We start from the raw sequence: 21,740 nt of genomic DNA, 5'->3' as shown, positions 1-21,740 counted from the left end.
TGCGAAAGTTCAAACGAAGTACAAGAAGAGAATATATTTATTTAAAACAATACACATTTAGCCACATGATGTCGCTGTCCACCACAAGGTCTTTCCCCACAAAAGATGCACAGTGTGGATTACGGTACGCAGATGTCACTTTTCCTCGCCATTTCTGAAATACCGGCATGGGAAGGTTTTATAAGAAATGAAGAATAAGGAGCTCGAATTACTTTTTAAATTTTGGATCCAGGCAAGAGAGACCAGATATTTGGGAAAGGGTTGCAATGGTGTTTTCCTGCAGAGAAGGTCTAGGAGCCTGGAGAGTACTGTGTTCGCTTTTGCTCCTCACAATCTGGGAGGCGGGGAGCGGCCAGGTCCACTACTCGGTCCCCGAGGAGGCCAAGCACGGCACCTTCGTGGGCCGCATCGCGCAGGACCTGGGGCTGGAGCTGGCGGAGCTGGTGCCCCGCCTGTTCCGGGTGGCGTCCAAGGGCCGCGGGGACCTTCTGGAGGTAAATCTGCAGAATGGCATTTTGTTTGTGAATTCTCGGATCGACCGCGAGGAGCTGTGCGGGCGGAGCTTGGAGTGCAGCATCCACCTGGAGGTGGTGGTGGAGAGGCCGCTGCAGGTTTTCCACGTGGAGGTGGAGGTGAAGGACATTAATGACAACCCGCCGGTGTTCCCAGTGGCTGTAAAAAAATTGTTTATTTACGAATCCCGGCCACCTGGTTCTCGGATTCCGCTAGAGGGCGCATCAGATTCAGATATAGGAGCGAATTCGCTGTTGACCTACGTTCTTAGCTCCAATGAATATTTTACCTTGGATGTTAAAAGAAATGATAAGGAAATTAAATCCCTTGGTCTCGTGTTGAAAAAACTTTTAAATCGGGAGGATACGCCCCAGCATCACTTATTAATAATGGCGGTTGACGGTGGGAAACCTGAGCTCACTGGCACTACTCAACTGATGATCACCATTCTAGATGTAAACGACAACGCCCCAGCATTTGAGAGGTCGGTCTATAAAGTCCGATTATCCGAAAATGCACCAAATGGTACCCTAGCAGTGATTGTTAACGCCTCTGATTTGGATGAAGGAGTAAATAAGGACATTGTGTATTCTTTCAATACAGACACATCAGCAGATACTCTGTCAAAATTCCACTTGGACCCGGTTAATGGATACATCAGTGTAAAAGGTAACTTAGATTTCGAGGAAACTAAGTTATATGAAATCCAGGTAGAAGCGACAGATAAAGGAACGCCCCCAATGGCAGATCACTGCACTGTTCTAGTGGAAATTTTGGACACAAATGATAACGTGCCTGAGTTGGTTATCAAATCATTATCGTTACCTGTATTAGAAGATGCTCCACTAGGCACGATCATTGCCCTGATCAGCGTGTCTGACCTCGACTCTGGTAACAACGGGCAGATAACCTGCACCCTGTCACCCCATGTTCCCTTCAAGCTGGTGTCTACCTTCAAGAATTACTACTCACTAGTGCTGGACAGCGCCCTGGACCGCGAGAAGGTGTCACACTACGAGTTGGTGGTGACAGCGCGGGACGGGGGCTCGCCTTCTCTGTCGTCCACAGCCAGCCTGTCCGTGGAGGTGGCCGACGTGAACGACAACGCGCCGCTGTTCGCGCAGCCCGAGTACACGGTGTTCGTGAAGGAGAACAACCCGCCCGGCCGCCACATCTTCACGGTGTCGGCGCGGGACTCGGACGCGCAGGAGAACGCGCGGGTGTCCTACTCGCTGGTGGAGCGGCGGGTGGGCGAGCGCGCGCTGTCGAGCTACGTGTCGGTGCACGCGGGGAGCGGCCAGGTGTCCGCGCTGCAGCCTCTGGACCACGAGGAGCTGGAGCTGCTGCAGTTCCAGGTGAGCGCGCGCGACGCGGGCGAGCCTCCTCTGGGCAGCACCGTGACGCTGCGGGTGTTCGTGCTGGACGAGAACGACAACGCGCCCGCGCTGCTGCCTCCGGCTCCAGGCGGCCCGGGCGGTGCTGTGAGCGAGCTGGTGTCGCGGTCGGTGGGCGCGGGCCACGTGGTGGCGAAGGTGCGCGCGGTGGACGCGGACTCGGGCTACAACGCGTGGCTGTCGTATGAGCTGCTGCCGGCGGCGGGTGGTGCGCGCAGCCCGTTCCGCGTGGGGCTGTACACGGGCGAGATCAGCACGACGCGCGCCCTGGACGAGGCGGACTCTCCGCGGCAGCGCCTGCTGGTGCTGGTGAAGGACCACGGGGAGCCGGCGCTTATGGCCACGGCCACTGTGCTGCTGTCGCTGGTGGACAGCAACCAGGCGCCAAAGACCCGGTCGAAGGCGTTGGCGGGTGTTGTGAGCTCGGAGACCGCGCTACTGGATGTGAACGTGTACCTGATCATCGCCATCTGCGCGGTGTCCAGCCTGTTGGTGCTCACGCTGCTGCTGTACACGGCCCTGCGGTGCTCGGCGCCGCCCACTCAGGGTGCACGCGGGCCCGGAAAGGCCATGCTGGTGTGCTCCAGCGCGGTGGGCAGCTGGTCCTCCTCCCAGCAGCGGCAGCGGAGGGTGTGCTCTGGGGAGGGGCCGCCAAAGACAGACCTCATGGCTTTTAGTCCTAGCCTTCCTCCTGGCCCACTTAGCGGGGATACAGAAGAGCAGCTGAATGTGGATGTTGATGTTTCTGCCAAAGTGAGTAATTTTTAAAATCCTTTCCAGAATGTCTTTGTGTTTTGTTCCTCAATATTTCGACTCCTTTGGACACATTTTACAACTTATTGCTCTATGTGTTTTGTAATTAGTTTTCCAGTTCCAGGTTTTGTGGTTGAGATGTTTAAACATCTTGTGACTAATGTTTTTGAACCAAATCAGCAAGAAGTGAGAACCATACTTGCAGATGTCCCTCCCCCTCCAGTAGTTGCAGTAGTAGGATTATTTTATCACTAAAGGTCGGATAGGAACTAAGTATATTTTTCTGGATAAATTGCATTGTTTAGAATATTTGACTCCAAATGTGGTGTACAAATCTCAACACCACGCTTCAACAGCTTTGGCCACTTTTCATTTGTAGTTCCTACTGGATTTCAGTCCAAATGTCACTGGCCCATTTTATGAATCCACCCTGAATGCTTACCACCCTCTTTTTATTACGCTCTTATATCTCCCGTTTCAATATTAGTTTATTAAATCTGTAATCTCTTACTGAGCTTCTATTGCTCATTTATTCATTCATCTGGAATCTCAGTTCTTCTGCTCTACTTGAAATTAATTTGTTTCAGAACTTATGCTCACATTTCACTAATGGGCATTGTTGCTAGTTTCCCAACTGGGTGAAAAATAAACAGAATCATTTTTGTTGCTTTAGAATTGTAATTTTGTTCATTCATTTTCTCACTATTTTTAATAGTAAGCATTAAGAAATCAATAGGAAGTGAAATTGTAACCTTCCCTTTATATCATCATTTAGAAAATATTCTTTTTGAAAGAATATTATTAATCTTGTTAAGAATTATTATTTTCCATTTGAACAATTTGTTGAAAGTAATACTTGCATATAATTTAAAAACTATTATACTAAAAACCTTATTAATCACTACCATCTTTCGCATACATTATTAAGGATGCTAATATCCAAAAAGTCCAGTAAGTCAGTGCCATTGTTGGTGGTCTTCCTCTGAACACCAACCTGTCTATTAATGTGTGTCATGTAGGAAGTACAAAGCTCCCAATAACTTGCACCAATAAAGTGGAAGTCAGATTATTTTTTTTAGTCATACCCTTAATTGATATTTGGTTATTTCCCCTAGCAAAGAGTTGGGCTCCCATTCAAGTTTCTTGCCACTGGAAACCAAAGCTTGGGCATATTAGAGACTAGAGAACTGTCTAGTATTTATAAATCTAGTATTTATAAAAAACAAAATGGAGAATACAGACCTTGCTCATGGGAGAGAAATGGGCTCCAATGAATACAATTATATGAAATAATTTCCACACAAGTTATCTATATATATATAAAAGCCTAAGCAACTGTTACAACCGGTCAACTGAATGACTGGTTGACACATCGCTATGATGCACACTGACCACCAGGGGGAGGACGCTCAACACAGGAGCTGCCCCTCTAGTGGTCAGTGCGCTCCCACAGCGAGAGCGCCACTCAGCTGACCGACAGACCCCAGATACAGGGCTCACAGCTGGTAAGCGCTGCTGCAGTGGTGCAAGCCTCTCTGGATCCATCTGATGCGAGTCAGCGGCAGGCGCAGCGGGGCTGGGATAAGCGAGAGCAGCAGGCAGGACTGGCAGGTGGCACTGCACTGCTGGTTTTGGGCCAATCCCGGCAGGCCACTCCGAGGGACCCCACCGGTGCACGAATCCATGCATCAGGCCTTTAGTATAATATAACTTTCTATCTCCTTGTTCAAGCTTCCTTGCTGAAATCTCTTTAACACTCAATTACATTCCAGGAGGGAGGCTAACATATAAAATAGTGAGACAATCCCTCTCTTTCTCCCTTTCATTTCTTTTTTCGGGCACTATTCTTTGCTGCTCTCTATCTAGCCAGTATTAGTGACAACATTTCCAACCTCAGTTCACTATTTGTTTTGTTAGGCCTCGTTTTCATCCTATTCTATATAATAAAAGGCTAATATGCAAGTCGACCAAATGGTGGAACAACCAGTTGCTATGACCACCAGCAGGCAGACACTCAATGCAGGAGCTGCCTCCTGGTGGTCAGTGCACTCCGACAGGGGGAGTGCTGTTCAACCAGAAGCCTTGAGCTGGGCTCATCGCTGGCAAGTGCAGTAGTGGTGGAGGGAGCCTCTCCCACTTCTGCAGCGGTCAGACATCCCCCAAAGGCTCCTGGACTGCGAGAGGGCACAGGCTGGGCTGAGGGACCCCCGTGAGTGCACGAATTTTGTGCACCGGGTCTCTAGTTATAAATAATAGGGTCATGAAAAGTTCTTGTCTCCCAGGACAGCAGTCTTAAAATCAAGCTCTCCTCTTCATATTACTAAGTTCTCAGCTAATAAGACATTTTAAAGACTTGTGAGTTTTTCTCTTTAGGATGTATTGCTGCTATACCAGGTGAATTCCAAATAGTTTCTATTCTGTTGCATTCTCATCTATGTATTTAATTATTCTGCAAAATAAATGGACAGAGAGTTCTTTTCACTTTCTTCCAGTATGTTTGACACCCATGATCACAAAGTACAAATCTGCAGTTTGGGTCCTCAAACAGTGAAACCACTCTGATTTAAGTGTTTTTTAAAAAATATGTTTTTATTGATTTTAGAGAAGAAAGGAGGGGGAGAGAGAGATAGAAACAGCAATGATGAGAGAGAGACATTGATCAGCTGCCTCCTGCAGGCCTTACACTGAGGAATCAAGCCTACAACTCATGCATGTGCCCTGACTGGTAATCAAACCGTGACCTTCCAGTTCATAGGTCAACACTCAACCACTGAGCCATGCCGGCCAGACTGGTTTATTTATTTATTTTTTAAATGTATTTTTTTATTGACTTCAGAGAGGAAGAGAGAGGGAGAGAGAGACAGAAACATCAGTGATGAGAGAGAATCATTGATCAGCTGCCTCCTGCATGCCCCACACTGGGGATGGAGCCCACAACCCAGGCATATCAAACCCAGGACCCTTCAGTCCACAGTCTGACGCTATATTCATGGAGCCAAACCAGTTAGGGCTGATTAATGTTTTAATTCAGAAAAAAAATTTGTGACTGTGGCTCTTCATAAAAGGGAGACTAAAGCTATTTTCACTACATTGATTTTTTTTTTGGTCCTAGACAATTGGACAACAAAGGGGGAAAGAGGGTTATGAACATAAGAGACAAAGAACGTTTAAATGGCTACCAGCATGCCCTTCTGTATTAAAATTCTTTAGGTCAGCAAATTACAGTGTGCTGTATTAATTGGTACTTACTCATTGGCTATTAAAACTCAGGTGTCTCAAAGATCATGACTATGATCTGGAATGAGCCCTGGCCTGTTTGGCTCTGTGGTGGCTTTGCATGCAGACTGAAGGATCACAGGTTTGATTTTGGTCAAGGGCAGTACCTTGGTTGCAGGCTGGATCCCCGCTCCGGTACATGTGGGAGGCAACCAATCCATGTGTCTCTCTCACATTGATGTTTCTCTCTCTCTCCCCACCTCCCTTCCACTCTCTCTAAGAATCAAAGGAAAGAATATCCTTGGGTGAGGATTAACGACAACAACAAAAAGAAACTGGAATGAAAACTAAGCTAAATCCAAGGTTTTCAATGTGGCAATTAATGTATTAATTAGGGTAATGCCTAAGGATAATATATTTGTATCTCTGGAAAGTTATAGAGGCTGGTGAGACATCATATTTTCCTGACTAGCTATGTGACTACCTTAATTTAATGCATTTTATTAGTCAATTGAAGAGAACCAAACCATTCTATTGGGTACATGTTCAGCAAATACTACTTAAGTATTCTGAGCTACTTAGACTATAAGACACAACTATTGCCCTCGCTGGTTTGGCCCAGTGGATAGGGCATCGTCCTATGGCCTGAAGGGTCCTGAGTTCTATTCTGGTCAAGGGCACATGTCCGGGTTGCAGGCTTAAGGCAGGTGATCAATGATTCTCTCTCATCAATGATGTTTCTATCTCTCCCTCTCCCTTTCTCTCTCAAATCAATGAAAATATATTTTAAAAAGACACAACTATTCTCTTTAAAAGTTTATATTTCAAAAAAGAGGATCAGACATACATATAAAAATATCCACAAAAGAGAAATTAATGTAATAAATGGTCCAAGTGATCCAACCTGGATGCTGTAGCATATAAAAGAAATTAAAGGTGCCTGCCCAATTGATTTAATCATGAAAGTCTTCACTAGTCAAGGAAGTTTTAAATGATTATAAAATGGGGCAAGTTGCTTTGCTAAGAGTTTGGAAATGATGGCTGTTATTTAGACAGGGACAAAATGAGTATGTTTGTTTAGTAAAATGTTTTGTTGGAAGCAGAAAAGTGACCACTTTGACTAAAATATATGAACAATGTAGGAGAAAGTAGAAGTTTAGGTATATTAGACTTCTAATGGAGAAGTCTAATGGAGAATAGGCAAGTATATATAAACCACGAGACAAAATGAGAATACCAGTGTTGATCATGGTAAGTGAATGGGTTTCAGTGAATACTATTCTTTGGAATACTTTTTCATATAAATTATATACCATAACAACCGACTTCTTTGTTAAAACTTCCTTGTCCCATCAGCCCTTAGATGATTTAAGGAAGACTTTCAATTAAATGCTGGCTTTTGCTTCCTTTATTTTTTATTTATTTATTTTTTACCATTTTCAAATTTCCCTTTCAATGGCTTATTCTTGGAATCAGAGGTTCCCTATAGATAGAGTCTCTGAAGACTTCAACACCTGGAATATGAAATCCAAAGATGAAAGGTGTGTCAGCATTAATAACAACCTTCCTGCATTTTCAGGAACACAGGAATCCTCTCAACCACCACTTTACAATTGTATGTTTACAAAGTGTATGTAGCTACAGTTGTGTCTCTGTAAATACTTAAACCCTGAATGAAAAAAGGACTTCAATGGAATTAAAAGCTGCCCCTTTGGTGAAACTAAGGATCACACTCAATTGGTGGTACAAAATGTGTACCTCAGTCGTACAAAATGTGATTCTCTTCGTCAGTAGCATCAAAGTAGGCGGGGAGGGCTGAAAGAACAAGTAAGACTTAGCAGCTTAGAGTACGAATTTCCAGAATGGATTACTTACGGTTTGGAGCCACATGATGTCGCTCTGTACCATGAAATGATCTGAGAAAGGAAGAAAAAAATCCCTTCTATTCTTATTGTAAAGAAGCTGCATCCACTATCCAGATGCTGGAAAATGGAGGATGCAGCGACAGTGGACTGAATGGTCGGAAGATATCTTTTGATTTTGAAATAAGATCCCTTAATGAGATGGAGATTTCCTGGGGAAGAGGCCAGGAATCCCGGCGTCTGCTGCTCTCCCTTCTGTTCTTCACAACCTGGAAGGTAGGGAGCGGCCAGATCCATTATTCAGTCCCGGAGGAGGCCAAGCACGGCACCTTCGTGGGCCGCATCGCGCAGGACCTGGGGCTGGAGCTGGCGGAGCTGGTGCCGCGCCTGTTCCGGGTGGCGTCCAAAGGCCGCGGGGACCTCCTGGAGGTAAATCTGCAGAATGGCATTTTGTTTGTGAATTCTCGGATCGACCGCGAGGAGCTGTGCGGGCGGAGCCTGGAGTGCAGCATCCACCTGGAGGTGGTGGTGGAGAGGCCGCTGCAGGTTTTCCACGTGGAGGTGGAGGTGAAGGACATTAATGACAATCCGCCGGTGTTCCCAAGAACACAAAAGAATCTGTATATCGCGGAATCCAGGCTGCTTGACTCCAGGTTTCCGCTAGAGGGCGCCTCGGATGCAGATATCGGGGCGAACGCTCTGCTGACTTACAGACTGAGCTCCAATAAGTATTTTTCGCTGGAAAAACCTTCCAAAGGCGAACAGGTAAAACGTCTCGGACTTGTATTAAGGAAACTTTTAGACAGGGAAGAAGCTCCAGAGATTTTCTTAGTGCTCACGGCCACTGATGGTGGCAAACCTGAGCTGACGGGCACCATTCAGTTACACATCACCGTGCTGGACGCCAATGACAACGCCCCAGCTTTCGACAGAACACTCTATGTAGTGAAATTACCAGAAAATGTTCCCAATGGGACGTTGGTAATTAAACTTAATGCTTCAGATTTAGACGAAGGCTTGAATGGAGACATTATTTATTCATTATCAACTGATATTTTACCAAATGTGAAATCCAAGTTCCACATAGATTCAGTTACTGGAGAAATTATGGTAAAGGGACATATCGATTTTGAAGAAAGCAAATCCTATGAGATTCTTGTAGAGGGCATTGATAAGGGACAGCCTCCACTCTCTGGCCATTGTACAGTTATGGTGGAAGTGGAAGACACCAATGATAATGTCCCAGTAATGGAGTTCAAGTCCCTGTCACTCCCAATCAGAGAAGACGCTTCACTGGGCACCGTCATAGCCCTGATAAGGGTGTCTGACCTGGACTCTGGTGTCAATGGGCAAGTGGCCTGCACCCTGTCGCCACACGTTCCCTTCAGGCTGGTGTCCACCTTCAAGAATTACTATTCGCTGGTGCTGGACAGCGCCTTAGACCGCGAGATTGTGGCGAACTATGAGGTGGTGGTGACAGCGCGGGACGGGGGCTCGCCTTCTCTGTCGTCCACAGCCAGCGTGTCGGTGGGGGTGGCCGACGTGAACGACAACGCGCCGCTGTTCGCGCAGCCCGAGTACACGGTGTTCGTGAAGGAGAACAACCCGCCCGGCCGCCACATCTTCACGGTGTCGGCGCGGGACTCGGACGCGCAGGAGAACGCGCGGGTGTCCTACTCGCTGGTGGAGCGGCGGGTGGGCGAGCGCGCGCTGTCGAGCTACGTGTCGGTGCACGCGGGGAGCGGCCAGGTGTCCGCGCTGCAGCCTCTGGACCACGAGGAGCTGGAGCTGCTGCAGTTCCAGGTGAGCGCGCGCGACGCGGGCGAGCCTCCTCTGGGCAGCACCGTGACGCTGCGGGTGTTCGTGCTGGACGAGAACGACAACGCGCCCGCGCTGCTGCCTCCGGCTCCAGGCGGCCCGGGCGGTGCTGTGAGCGAGCTGGTGTCGCGGTCGGTGGGCGCGGGCCACGTGGTGGCGAAGGTGCGCGCGGTGGACGCGGACTCGGGCTACAACGCGTGGCTGTCGTATGAGCTGCTGCCGGCGGCGGGTGGTGCGCGCAGCCCGTTCCGCGTGGGGCTGTACACGGGCGAGATCAGCACGACGCGCGCCCTGGACGAGGCGGACTCTCCGCGGCAGCGCCTGCTGGTGCTGGTGAAGGACCATGGCGAGCCGGCGCTGGCGGTCACGGCCACGGTGCTGCTGTCGCTGGTGGACAGCGGCCAGGCGCCTAAGGCCTGGTCGCGAGCTTCTTCTGGCCCTGAGAACGCGGAGGCGGCGCTGGTGGACGTCAACGTGTATCTGATCATCGCCATCTGCGCGGTGTCCAGCCTGCTGGTGCTCTCGCTGCTGCTGTACACGGCTCTGCGGTGCTGGGCGCTGCCCACCCAAGGTGTGTGCGGGCCGGGGAAGCCCGTGCTGGTGTGCTCCAGCGCGGTGGGCAGCTGGTCATACTCACAACAGAGGCGGCAGAGGGTGTGCTCTGGGGAGGGGCCGCCCAAGACGGACCTCATGGCTTTTAGTCCCAGTGTACCGGACTCTGGGGACAAAGACCAGCAGCCAGCAACTGGGAATTCCCTTTCAAAGGTTAGTTTCTACAAATCTTTTTATTTAATCCCAATAATTTAATCTGAAGTTTCATTTTCTTTTCTTTTATTAATTTATTCTTAATTTAAAAGACTTTTCAGAATCAAATTTCTCTGACTTAAATTTCTTTACCTCTTCTTAGGCATTTTAGTAAAATATTACAGAATTACAGGGCACCAAGGCATACATATAACCATAGTTATTAACTCTGTGTATACTATCTTCCACTTACTTGTTATCAGTTGGAATTAACTTTCTAGAGAGCATTTTCTTGTTATTTGCCCATAATTGAAATGTGTACAGACAGAATTATATTGGACAATTAATTATTTGAAAGTGAAACTTCTTTTAGCTTTAATCCAGAAGCCACTCAAATACATCTCCCAAACACCATTTTTTTCTTTCCCAAATGCAACCATGGTTTTAGCTCTATAACTTAGGTTAATTTTGACCCGTTTCCTGAACTTTAAATGGAATTGTGCAAAATGTATTATGTGTGTGCATATGTTGACGTGTTCCTCATATTTATCATTCATCATTCTGTGAAAAAATACATATTGCCATATTGGTTAGAGTTCATTTATTTTATCTCTTGTAGTTTGTTTTATGAATACAGTATGAGTGGTTCCACTCTGAAGATTTTGCATTCTCTTTTTTTAAATTAAATCTTTATTGTTCAGATTATTATAGTTGTTCCTCTTTTTTCCCCCATAACTCCCCTCCACCCAGTTCCTATGCCACCCTCCTCCCTCACTCCCCACCCACTGTCCTCATCCATAGGTGCACGATTTTTGTCCAGTCTCTTCCCGCATCTCCCACACCCCTTTCCCCCCCAAGAATAGTCAGTACACTCCCTTTCTATGCCCCTGATTCTATTATAATCACCAGTTCATTCTGTTCATCAGATTATTCACTTGATTTTCAGATTCACTTGTTGATAGATGTGTATTTGTTGTTCATAATTTGTATTTTTACCTTTTTCTTCTTCTTCCTCTTCTTAAAGGATACCTTTCAGCATTTCATATAATCCTGGTTTGGTGGTGATGAACTCCTTTAGCTTTTTCTTATCTGTGAAGCTCTTTATCTGACTTTCAATTCTGAATGATAGCTTTGCTGGATAAAGTAATCTTGGTTGCAGGTTCTTGCTATTCATCACTTTGAATATTTCTTGCCACTCCCTTCTGGCCTGCAAAGTTTCTGTTGAGAAATCAGCTGACAGTCGTATGGGTACTCCCTTGTAGGTAACTGACTTTCTTTCTCTTGCCGTTTTTAAGATTCTCTCTTTGTCTTTTGCTCTTGGCATTTTAATGATGATGTGTCTTGGTGTGGTCCTCTTTGGATTCCTCTTGTTTGGGGTTCTCTGTGCTTCCTGGACTTGTAAGTCTATTTCTTTCACCAGGTAGGGGAAGTTTTCTGTCATTATTTCTTCAAATAGGTTTTCAATATCTTGCTCTCTCTCTTCTTCTGGCACCCCTATAATTCGGATGTTGGTACGCTTGAAGCTGTCCCAGAGGCTCCTTACACTATCTTCATATTTTTGGATTCTTTTTTCATTTTGCTTTTCTGGTTGGGTGTTTTTTGCTTCTTCATATTTCAAATCGTTGACTTGATTCTTGCGATCCTCTAGTCTGCTGTTGGGATTCTGTATAATCTTTATTTCAGTCAGTGTATGCTTAATTTCTAGTTGGTCCTTTATCACAACCTCGAGGGTCTCATTAGATTTCTTATAGATCTCATTAAGGTTATCGGCAGTTTCTAGAAAATTCTTGAAAAACCTTAAAAGTGTGGTTTTGAACTCTATATCCAGCAGTTTGCTTTCCTCCATTTCTGTCATTTGTGTCCTTTTTCTTTGTTTCTGCATTTTTTATGCTTCCCTGTGTTGATAAAGTGGTTTTCTGTGCTAAGTGTTCTCTAGGGCCCAGTGGTTCAGCCTCTCCGATTACCTGAGGTGCACCCCCTTGTGGTCTTTGTGCACAGTCTTGTTGTAGTTAAGCCTTGATTGTTGTAGGTATCACTGGGAGGAATTGACCTCCAGGCCAATTGACTATGAGAATCAGCTGTGTCTGCAGTGGGAGAACTTCTGTGCTGGAGACACCCCTCCGGGGCAAGACTTGCTTCAATAGGGCTTTGGTGCTCACTGAGTCTGCCCCCTGAGAGTGTCCTTTATGGTTCCTCGGAGCTGCAAACTGGATGGTCCCACTCTAACCTCTGGGTGGCTCCTGGCTCCTGGATCTCTAGGGAGGTGCTAATCTAGCCTCTGCCTTAAGCTCTCCAGCAAAAGCCTCCCTGCAGGGCTTGGGCTGGCTGGTCCCACAGGATCAACAGGGTGGGGCTAGCAGTTATGGCTGCTCTCAGAGGCTCTGCTTTTCAGTGTCTGGACAATCGCTGCTTGCCCCTCGGAGAGGAAGCTGCCCTCGAGTTCCGACTGATGCCAGACAGTCCCACTTCTCCCGTATAAGTCTGGTTCCCCAGAGACTTGCCCGGAACTGGAGCTCAGAGTCTGAGACTCCCTCCAGATTGAAAACGACAACCGCACCCTCAGCTGCCAGCCCTCTCTGCATGCACCTCCGCACCTTAGTATTTTACTTCCGTACTGCGCCCCCTCTGAGTCTCGGTATGCTTTTCTCTTTCCTTCTAGTTGTGGAAGTTCCACTCAGCTAGCCTTCTTGTGGTTCTGGATGATTTCCGTTCTGTCTTTTAGTTGTATTTTTGAAGTGGTTGTTCGAGGCAGCAAACTCCAGTGTTTACCTATGCCGCCATCTTGGTGTCCTCTGCATTCTCTTTATGCCCATTTTAAATAGTGCTGCTATAAATGTATGTGTAAAATTTTCAGTACCCATGTATACAATTTTCTCATTTTTAAAACTATGAATGAGATTAGTGGAACATAGAATATGTACATATCTTCATCTTTAATACATAATGCCAAACAATTTTCCCCAAATGCATTTACCTGTTTACACTAGTGCTAGAGTGTATGAGACTTCCTATTGTTCTACATAGCTCCCAAACTAAGCATTGCCAGATTATTTAAGTGGCTATCATTTTGCTGGGTGTGTTTAGTGTTTCAGTTTTATGTTTCTTGATTTATAAATGAGGTTGAGCACCTTTTGTATTATTGGACATTTTTTACATTCCATTTTGTGCAATAGCTGTTCACATAGTCTGCCTATTTTTCTATAGCTGTTGTATTTTTCTATCATTTTTTCAATTTTATCATATTCTGGATATAACCCCTTTCTTGATTTTGCACTCTTATACTCTATCACTTGGGATCAAGAATAATTTTTCCCCAGGGATATTCAACTGGATCAAGACCATTTCTTTAAAATGAGTTCCACATATTTTTTTAAAAAACAATTGTCCATTATATATGCATGGTGTTTTTCCGTTCTAATCTATGTAACTTTTTTTGCATCAATGCCATTTTGCTTCTTTCATTTCCACCTAGATTTTCCACAAAAACAACTTCGTGAGGTTTTGATTTGTATTGCATTGAATCTAGTATGGAAGAACATGAAACTAGTTGACATCTTTATAATAAAGAGTCATCAATTCGTGAACATGGTCTATTTATCTAAATAATGTGTAAAATTTCTTAATATTTTATAAATTTTTAATGTAGAGGTTCTATACATCTTTCATTAGATTGAGTCTCGGGTATTTGCAATTTGTGATCATTATGCACATCAGCTTTAAGTTAAAAATTTATTTCTGTTTAATAATGATATATATGAATATGTTGTATTTTTGTTTTGTTTTAACATGTTATTAATTCTAGTAATTTATCTACAAGTGCTTTATATTTTTTGATATAGACAATCATCCTATCAGCAGATAATAATGGTTGCATTTTTTTCTTTTCAGTTCTTATACCTTTTATATCCTTTGTGTGTCTTATGGCATTGGGTAGAACCATTAGTGCTATGTTAAATAGAATATTAATAATTCTGGTAGTAAAGAATTCTCTAACTTTTATATATCACAAATATGCTTATTTCACCATCACTTTTGAAAAATAGTTTTGTTGAGTGGGAAGTTATTCCCCACTCCCAGGACTTTCAAGATGACATTCCATAGTCTTCTTTTGAAAAGATGGCTGTCAAGATTATTGTTCAGGTGGTGTGCATTTTTCTTTTTCTTCAGCTCCTTTTCATAATTTTTCTTTGTTTTTGATTTTTCCATTCCTTTACTATATGCTCAGTTTTAATTTTTTTGGTTTTATCTAGCTTGTGGTTTTTAAAGCTTCTTGAATATGTGGTTTGATGTCTTTCATCAGTCTAGCAAAATTTCAGCTGTCTGCCTTCTAACATTGCTTCTGCCTCATGTTTTTTTCTTCTCCTCTTCTGTAATCGAAGGGATATGTGGATTAAATTTTTCACCATATCTCTTATATCTTCAGTGCCCTATCTATTTTTTGAAAATCATATTTGATCTTTTTTATTACATGCTGGATATTTTATTCTGACCAATCATCTACTTTAGCATTTTCCCCTTTCTTCTTAGTTCAGTCTAGTGTTAAAATCATTGATTGAACCTAAACTTCAATTATGACATTTTTAACTTTAGAATTATAATTTTACTTTTAGAAATAGATTAACATTATGGTGAATTTTTAAAACTTATTACATTAATCACAGTTTATTTTTGATCTGCTGGATCACTGTAATAATTGGATCATCTGCATCTTTTTCATTGTTCATTTTTTCTTATGATCCTCTTGCTCAGTTAGCTTGATAATGTATTGAATTCTGGGTATTGTGCATGGAAGTTGTAGTTATATCCCTCCACATATGTGGATTTAGGGCATTTATGGAAAGACTTGAAATAAAATTTTTCTCTTTTTATCTACTACAATGATATCTATCATTATAAATCTTCCAAACATTTTACTTTTATCTCTCAAACTCCCCAGGTTGATTTTATAGTCTCCCCACCATTGGTAGCATGAGAACCAAGCTTGTTGAAGTTTATTACTGTTTCTGTTTAATTACCCTACTTTTTTTTTTTATCCTGGATACTGGCTAATGCTATAGGAATTTTGTACCTCATTAAGTTCTATTCATTTGGCCTAGAATTTTAAAACTGGATGTGACCTAAGAGTTAGTAATTTCTCTCAATTTAATGATGACTAAACTGTGGCTCAGAGACATAAAAAAACTTGCCTAACGCTATTAATGTGAATGCATAGACTAAGCCCAAAAGTTCTAGGATTTTGCTCCACTGTCCCTTTCACCATTAAGTGAGCTCATTTGGCATTAATGCAGGCAATGGTATTGTGAGGAAAACTACTTAATTTACTTATTCTCTCAGAGGCACTTTAGCAATACTCAGATTTTCTCTTCAGAATGGATATATAATATAAATATTTTAGCTCAATACTTTATAGGAAAGTTGAACCATTATAAAAGTAATGTAAAGATATGTATGGTATACACACAATATACATGCATAGGATAAATTATTTTTATACATAATTTTGGTCAAATTTGACCCAGATGCATAAATTATTTATAAACCTTTAAAAGATTACTTCAATTTCACCTGCTATTTCTCAGCAGTGTGATAGACCTATAGAGTTTTCTATAGATAGGAGAAAAATATATTATAGCATATTAAAATTTTATTCTGGTTTTGTAGCAAATAAAGAACATTTAGACTCCAATGAAAAATTAAATTTTCTAGTGTAAAATCTTCCTGAATACTTCCCAGTAAATTAGGAAGAGACGCCTCCAAACTACCTGGTTTTCTTAACCTAACTTCAGTGTCAATGAAGGGTTTTTATTTCTGCAGTGGGGCTTAACTGTAACTGAAATTTCCAGAGAAACTAGCTAGTGAAAAGTTCAGTCAATGAAGTAATCTGTGATTCTTGATTGGAAGAATGGTTTGGAAAAAGATTTAAAGAATTTTCTCTAGCTATGGAGCCATCTATAGAATTAAGATTAGAAAGTCTATAATTGTTGAGAAAGTAACCTCCAAAAAAGAGTTGGGCATTAAAAGACAAATGCAAGATGGTAATTCAAGGGCTTCATATAATCTAACAGATGAAAAGGTGGATCAAATGTCAAGAGTTTTGTTTTCTCCTGAAATATCTTTGTCGTTACATGAAAATACTATAAACTAAGAGAAGCATGTGATAGTGTTGATGACATTTTCTCCAGCTAGTATCTTTTAAAAAATATTTAAATATATACTGAAAATATTCTGTCTATACAATTACTATGCAAACACTGTAAATACCACACTGTCAGTTTGGCTGTTAAATACTTAATATTTGCTTTTTTCCAAGTAATTTATTTATACTATAGTTTCATATTACCATGGATCCGTAATAGAAAGTGTATCGATGTTAACTGATATTTTTGACACATTGATTATAATTTTCCTTTTTATTATTGTGCATTAAAATATTTAAAATTATCTGTTTGGTAAGTGGTCTTGAAAGTTGATTAGTGTTTAAATTCTTTAGTGTTTGGATGATCTGAATGCTAAGGGGAAAGTCAGAACAGTAGAGATAGTAAGATTTTTCCAAAAATTAAATGAATGATATATACTTTAATAATTATATCAGAAATAAATCCAGTAATATTTTATTTCTTTACATTACTACTTTGAATACTAGGAAACAAATTAATTTCAAATGACTTTGTATTTTTTTTAGTAATTCCTTATTGCTTTTCAAGCTATTCTTCATATTACCACTTTTCCACATTTGTTTTCTACATTGACACACACACAAATACTTCAAGTCCCATATATGATTTATACCAGAACTAAGGAAATATATTTGGGATTTATGCTTTATATGTAAAAGTGTCAAATAATAGAATTATTGATGTCCTGGACCCTTTATCTTCACAGATAAGGAAGATTTTGTAACATTTAAAGAATTCTAAGGAGTATATACTACAGCCGAATGTTAAATATATTTTCATTGGAAAGATTGGGGACATTTTCTTCTGGCTACATTTACTAAGTGATGTCTAAGTGGTATCATGCAGCAAACCAACTGGAGGGTTCAAAGAGATAAAATTCACATAGAGTTAGCCCAGTTAATAATGTGCTTTATTTTCACCCTTTTAATTCTTACTAGAACCCAAACATTTTATAGAGTAGTTTATCTACAGACATTAGGATTTTTATTTGTTGCATAAAAGCAAGGATATGTGAGCCCACAATTTATATCAACATGGACTTATAGATAATAGCAACTTGATGAAATGCTGTCTTAATGAATCTAATTAGAAAATTGTGTCAAGATGTTTACCAAAATTGATTAAGGCTTCTAGAAAATTTAAATCTCCACATTATAATTTTTCAGTGAACTGTAAAGGTAGTTGGGTGATATTGAGAGAAATTAAAGAAATGGATTTCAGCAATTTGAAAATCAGACTTCCAAAATGGAACTCAGACAAGAATACTATTCAAATAGTTTTAGTTACTTTGAAAATAACATCCAATATTAAATACTGCCAATAGGAGTATGAATTTGTTTTATGAGTAACATAAAAGTAGTATACAAACATAGCATCAAAATAATAAAAATTCAAGAATTTTAAATAAAATATATTGAAACAGAAAAGATAAAAAACTAAAACGTTTAAAGTCATCTAGTGAATCTATAAAGCCTCTCCCTAAAGAAAATAAATCAATAATTATCACTTTAGAAAAGATTGGCGTGGCACTACTCAATCAGTATTGATTTTGCGATGTTTAATGAAAATTTATCTTTTATTAAAAATTTACGGTTATATTTTGATTGGAGATAAGGGAAATAAAGAATACTCGAGTCATTGAAATGAGGAAATATTTAACAAATGTAAGGAAAATAAAGCATATCAAGGTAAAATACTCACCCTTTCATCCACATGATGGCGCTAGAAACCGCGTTTTTATTTTATTTTTAAACAAAGGAATACAGTACAGTCAGTTTACATTCCTTAGAAAAAGGCCACTCCATTTTTTCCTCAGCGGCTGAAGATGAAAAGGCGAGCAAGTAAAAATTAAAGCAAGTTGGGAATTAAGTTTCCCAAAGCTGTTGTGTAGTAGTGCAAAGACATTTGAAAATTGCACCAAATTTGCGATGGTATGTTCCCAAAGAAGTACGGGAGCCCGGCGTCTGCTGCTCTCACTTCTGCTCATCGCAGCCTGGGAGGCCGGGAGCGGCCAGGTCCACTACTCCGTCCAGGAGGAGGCCAAGCACGGCACCTTCGTGGGTCGCATCGCGCAGGACCTGGGGCTGGAGCTGGCGGAGCTGGTGCCGCGCCTGTTCCGGGTGGCGTCCAAAGGCCGCGGGGACCTTCTGGAGGTAAATCTGCAGAATGGCATTTTGTTTGTGAATTCTCGGATCGACCGCGAGGAGCTGTGCGGGCGGAGGGCTGAGTGCAGCATCCACCTGGAGGTGATGGTGGAGAGGCCGCTGAAGCTTTTCCATGTGGAGGTGGAGGTGAAGGACATTAATGACAACCCGCCAAGGTTCTTGCGACAAGAACAAAGATTATTTATTTTAGAATCAAGAACAGTAGATTCCAGGTTTCCGCTAGAGGGCGCATTTGATATGGATATCGGAGCAAACGCAGAATTGAGATACAAGTTAAATTCTAATGAACATTTTCATTTGGATGTGAAAACAAATGAAGAAGGAACTAACTCTTTAGGGCTAGTATTGACGAAGCCAGTAGACAGAGAAGAAACCCAAGAACTTCGTTTATTACTGATTGCAGTGGATGGAGGAAAACCTGAACTAACAGGTACTGTTCAGTTATTGATCAATGTATTGGATGCAAATGATAATGCCCCAGAATTTGATAAATCAGTGTATAACGTTAGATTACTTGAAAATACACCGAATGGGACGTTAGTTATTAAACTGAACGCCTCAGATGCAGATGAGGGTATTAATAAGGAAATAGTGTACCTCTTTAGTAATCTTGTTCTTGACAATGTAAAATCTAAATTTACAATCAATTCTAATAGTGGGGAAATAACGGTTAAGGGAGAACTGGATTATGAAGACTGTAATTTATATGAAATCAACATCGATGCTGTAGATAAAAGTCCATTCCCATTAACTGGACACTGCAAAGTAATAGTGAAACTCTTGGATGAGAATGATAACACTCCGGAGATGGCCGTAACTTCCCCATCTCTGCCGGTCAAAGAGGATGCTCCACCGGGCACCGTCATTGCTTTGATCAGTCTGTCCGACCGAGATTCCGGAGCCAACGGACAAGTGACCTGCACCCTGTCGCCACACGTTCCCTTCAAGCTGGTGTCTACCTTCAAGAATTACTACTCACTAGTGCTGGACAGCGCCCTGGACCGCGAGAAGGTGTCACACTACGAGTCGGTGGTGACAGCGCGGGACGGGGGATCGCCTTCTCTGTCGTCCACAGCCAGCCTGTCCGTGGAGGTGGCCGACGTGAACGACAACGCGCCGCTGTTCGCGCAGCCCGAGTACACGGTGTTCGTGAAGGAGAACAACCCGCCCGGCCGCCACATCTTCACGGTGTCGGCGCGGGACTCGGACGCGCAGGAGAACGCGCGGGTGTCCTACTCGCTGGTGGAGCGGCGGGTGGGCGAGCGCGCGCTGTCGAGCTACGTGTCGGTGCACGCGGAGAGCGGCCAGGTGTCCGCGCTGCAGCCTCTGGACCACGAGGAGCTGGAGCTGCTGCAGTTCCAGGTGAGCGCGCGCGACGCGGGCGAGCCTCCTCTGGGCAGCACCGTGACGCTGCGGGTGTTCGTGCTGGACGAGAACGACAACGCGCCCGCGCTGCTGCCTCCGGCTCCCGGCGGCCCGGGCGGTGCTGTGAGCGAGCTGGTGTCGCGGTCGGTGGGCGCGGGCCACGTGGTGGCGAAGGTGCGCGCGGTGGACGCGGACTCGGGCTACAACGCGTGGCTGTCGTATGAGCTGCTGCCGGCGGCGGGTGGTGCGCGCAGCCCGTTCCGCGTGGGGCTGTACACGGGCGAGATCAGCACGACGCGTGCCCTGGAGGAGGCGGACTCTCCGCGGCAGCGCCTGCTGGTGCTGGTGAAGGACCATGGCGAGCCGGCGCTTATGGCCACCGCCACTGTGCTGCTGTCGCTGGTGGACAGTGGACAGGCTCCTAAGGCCTCATGGCGAGCGTCTTCTGGCCCCGTGAACGCGGAGGCGGCGCTGGTGGACGTGAACGTGTACCTGATCATCGCCATCTGCGCGGTGTCCAGCCTGTTGGTGCTCTCGCTGCTGCTGTACACGGCCCTGCGGTGCTCCGCGTCGCCCACGGAGGGTGCGTGCGGGCCGGGGAAGCCCGTGCTGGTGTGCTCCAGCGCGGTGGGCAGCTGGTCGTACTCACAACAGAGGCGGCAGAGGGTGTGCTCTGGGGAGGGGCCGCCCAAGACGGACCTCATGGCCTTCAGTCCCAGCCTACCTCAGGGTCCCAGCTCTGAAGACAATGTGAGTCTCAAATATTTTATTCATGGTTATTTTCGTCATTTTTTTCATATTTAATGTTTAATATTTCTCTCAATTTTTTTTTATTTTAAACTAGAGGTCCCATGCATAAATTCATGCACTTGTGGGTCCCTCAGCCTGGCCAGGGATTGGGGTCGCTGGGGTGGCCAGTACCTTGGGAAGTTGGCTGGCCAGGGAGGTTGGCTGTGGGAGCACACTGACCACCAGGGGGCAGCTCCTGTATTGAGCTCTGCCCCCCTGGTGGTCAGTGCACATTGTAGCTACCGTGGTGGTCCGTGGTCCAGTCGTAATGGTTGCTTAGGCTTTTATATATATAGATTATGGCTTTGTACTTACCATTCTTTTAGGTGTAAGTTATCTGTTGGTACTATCTCATTAACTTAAAATTGCCTTAGCTGGTTTGGCTCAGTGGATGGAGCGGTGGGCCTGCAGACTGAAGGGTCCCAGGTTTGATTCTGGTCAAGGGCACATCCCCAGTAGGGGGCGTGCAGGAGGCAGCCAATCAATGATTCTCTCTCATCATTGATGTTTCTATCATTCTCTCCCTTCCTCTCTGAAATCAATAAAAATATATTTTAAAATATGCTTATATTTAAGATTAATTTTGGTTTGTTGGAGAGAATTGCTTTGTATTATAGAGTTTATTTCAGTAATATTCCCCCTCTTTATGAGGTTTTTATGGTTGTAGTTAATGGATTAATTTTTTCCAGGATAGAAAGTGTTTCCGGAATTAAATTTTTATAAATATTTTAATTTTCAATCTTAGGAAATGTAGGAAAATGCTTGTAAGACATATATTTGGAGTTATTATTTGTTCTCAAAGCCTGATACTATGGTACGTCAAAATGTTTTTACGTCATTGAATTAGTTTTCCTTTTGTTTTCCGTTGAATATCAATTATTTCAGTATTTTTGTTACACCAACTTAATTTATGTTTTTCAGTAATATTTGAGTATGGAATAATTC

The 21,740-nt window shown here is 43.5% G+C and overlaps 3 protein-coding genes across 4 annotated transcripts in view; all 3 read left to right on the top strand.

The window, feature by feature from the left end:
• Positions 1–21,740, top strand: part of LOC118658047 (protocadherin alpha-C2) — a 164,099-nt gene that overhangs the window by 15,510 nt on the left and 126,849 nt on the right. The window contains exon 1 of one of the 2 annotated variants that reach the window (XM_036312926.1): positions 7,883–10,321. The exons of the other annotated variant lie outside the window; for it this stretch is intronic. Coding sequence (XP_036168819.1) covers positions 7,940–10,321 — 2,382 coding nt within the window. The 5' untranslated portion in view covers positions 7,883–7,939. Of the gene's footprint in view, positions 1–7,882; positions 10,322–21,740 lie in introns of those variants that run through there. 2 annotated transcript variants of the gene reach the window in all.
• Positions 246–2,675, top strand: LOC118658053 (protocadherin alpha-3-like). The gene has a single exon (XM_036312932.1). It carries the CDS (start codon positions 267–269, stop codon positions 2,673–2,675), a length of 2,409 nt encoding a protein of 802 aa, XP_036168825.1. The 5' UTR covers positions 246–266.
• LOC118657797 (protocadherin alpha-5-like) lies at positions 18,399–20,810 on the top strand. The gene has a single exon (XM_036312428.1). The coding sequence runs from the start codon at positions 18,405–18,407 to the stop codon at positions 20,808–20,810; it is 2,406 nt and encodes an 801-aa protein (XP_036168321.1). The 5' UTR covers positions 18,399–18,404.

The sequence above is a fragment of the Myotis myotis genome, unplaced genomic scaffold (assembly GCF_014108235.1).
Source record: "Myotis myotis isolate mMyoMyo1 unplaced genomic scaffold, mMyoMyo1.p scaffold_m19_p_6, whole genome shotgun sequence".
NCBI classification, from domain to species: domain Eukaryota; kingdom Metazoa; phylum Chordata; class Mammalia; order Chiroptera; family Vespertilionidae; genus Myotis; species Myotis myotis.
This window is presented reverse-complemented; position numbering and strand designations above follow the sequence as displayed.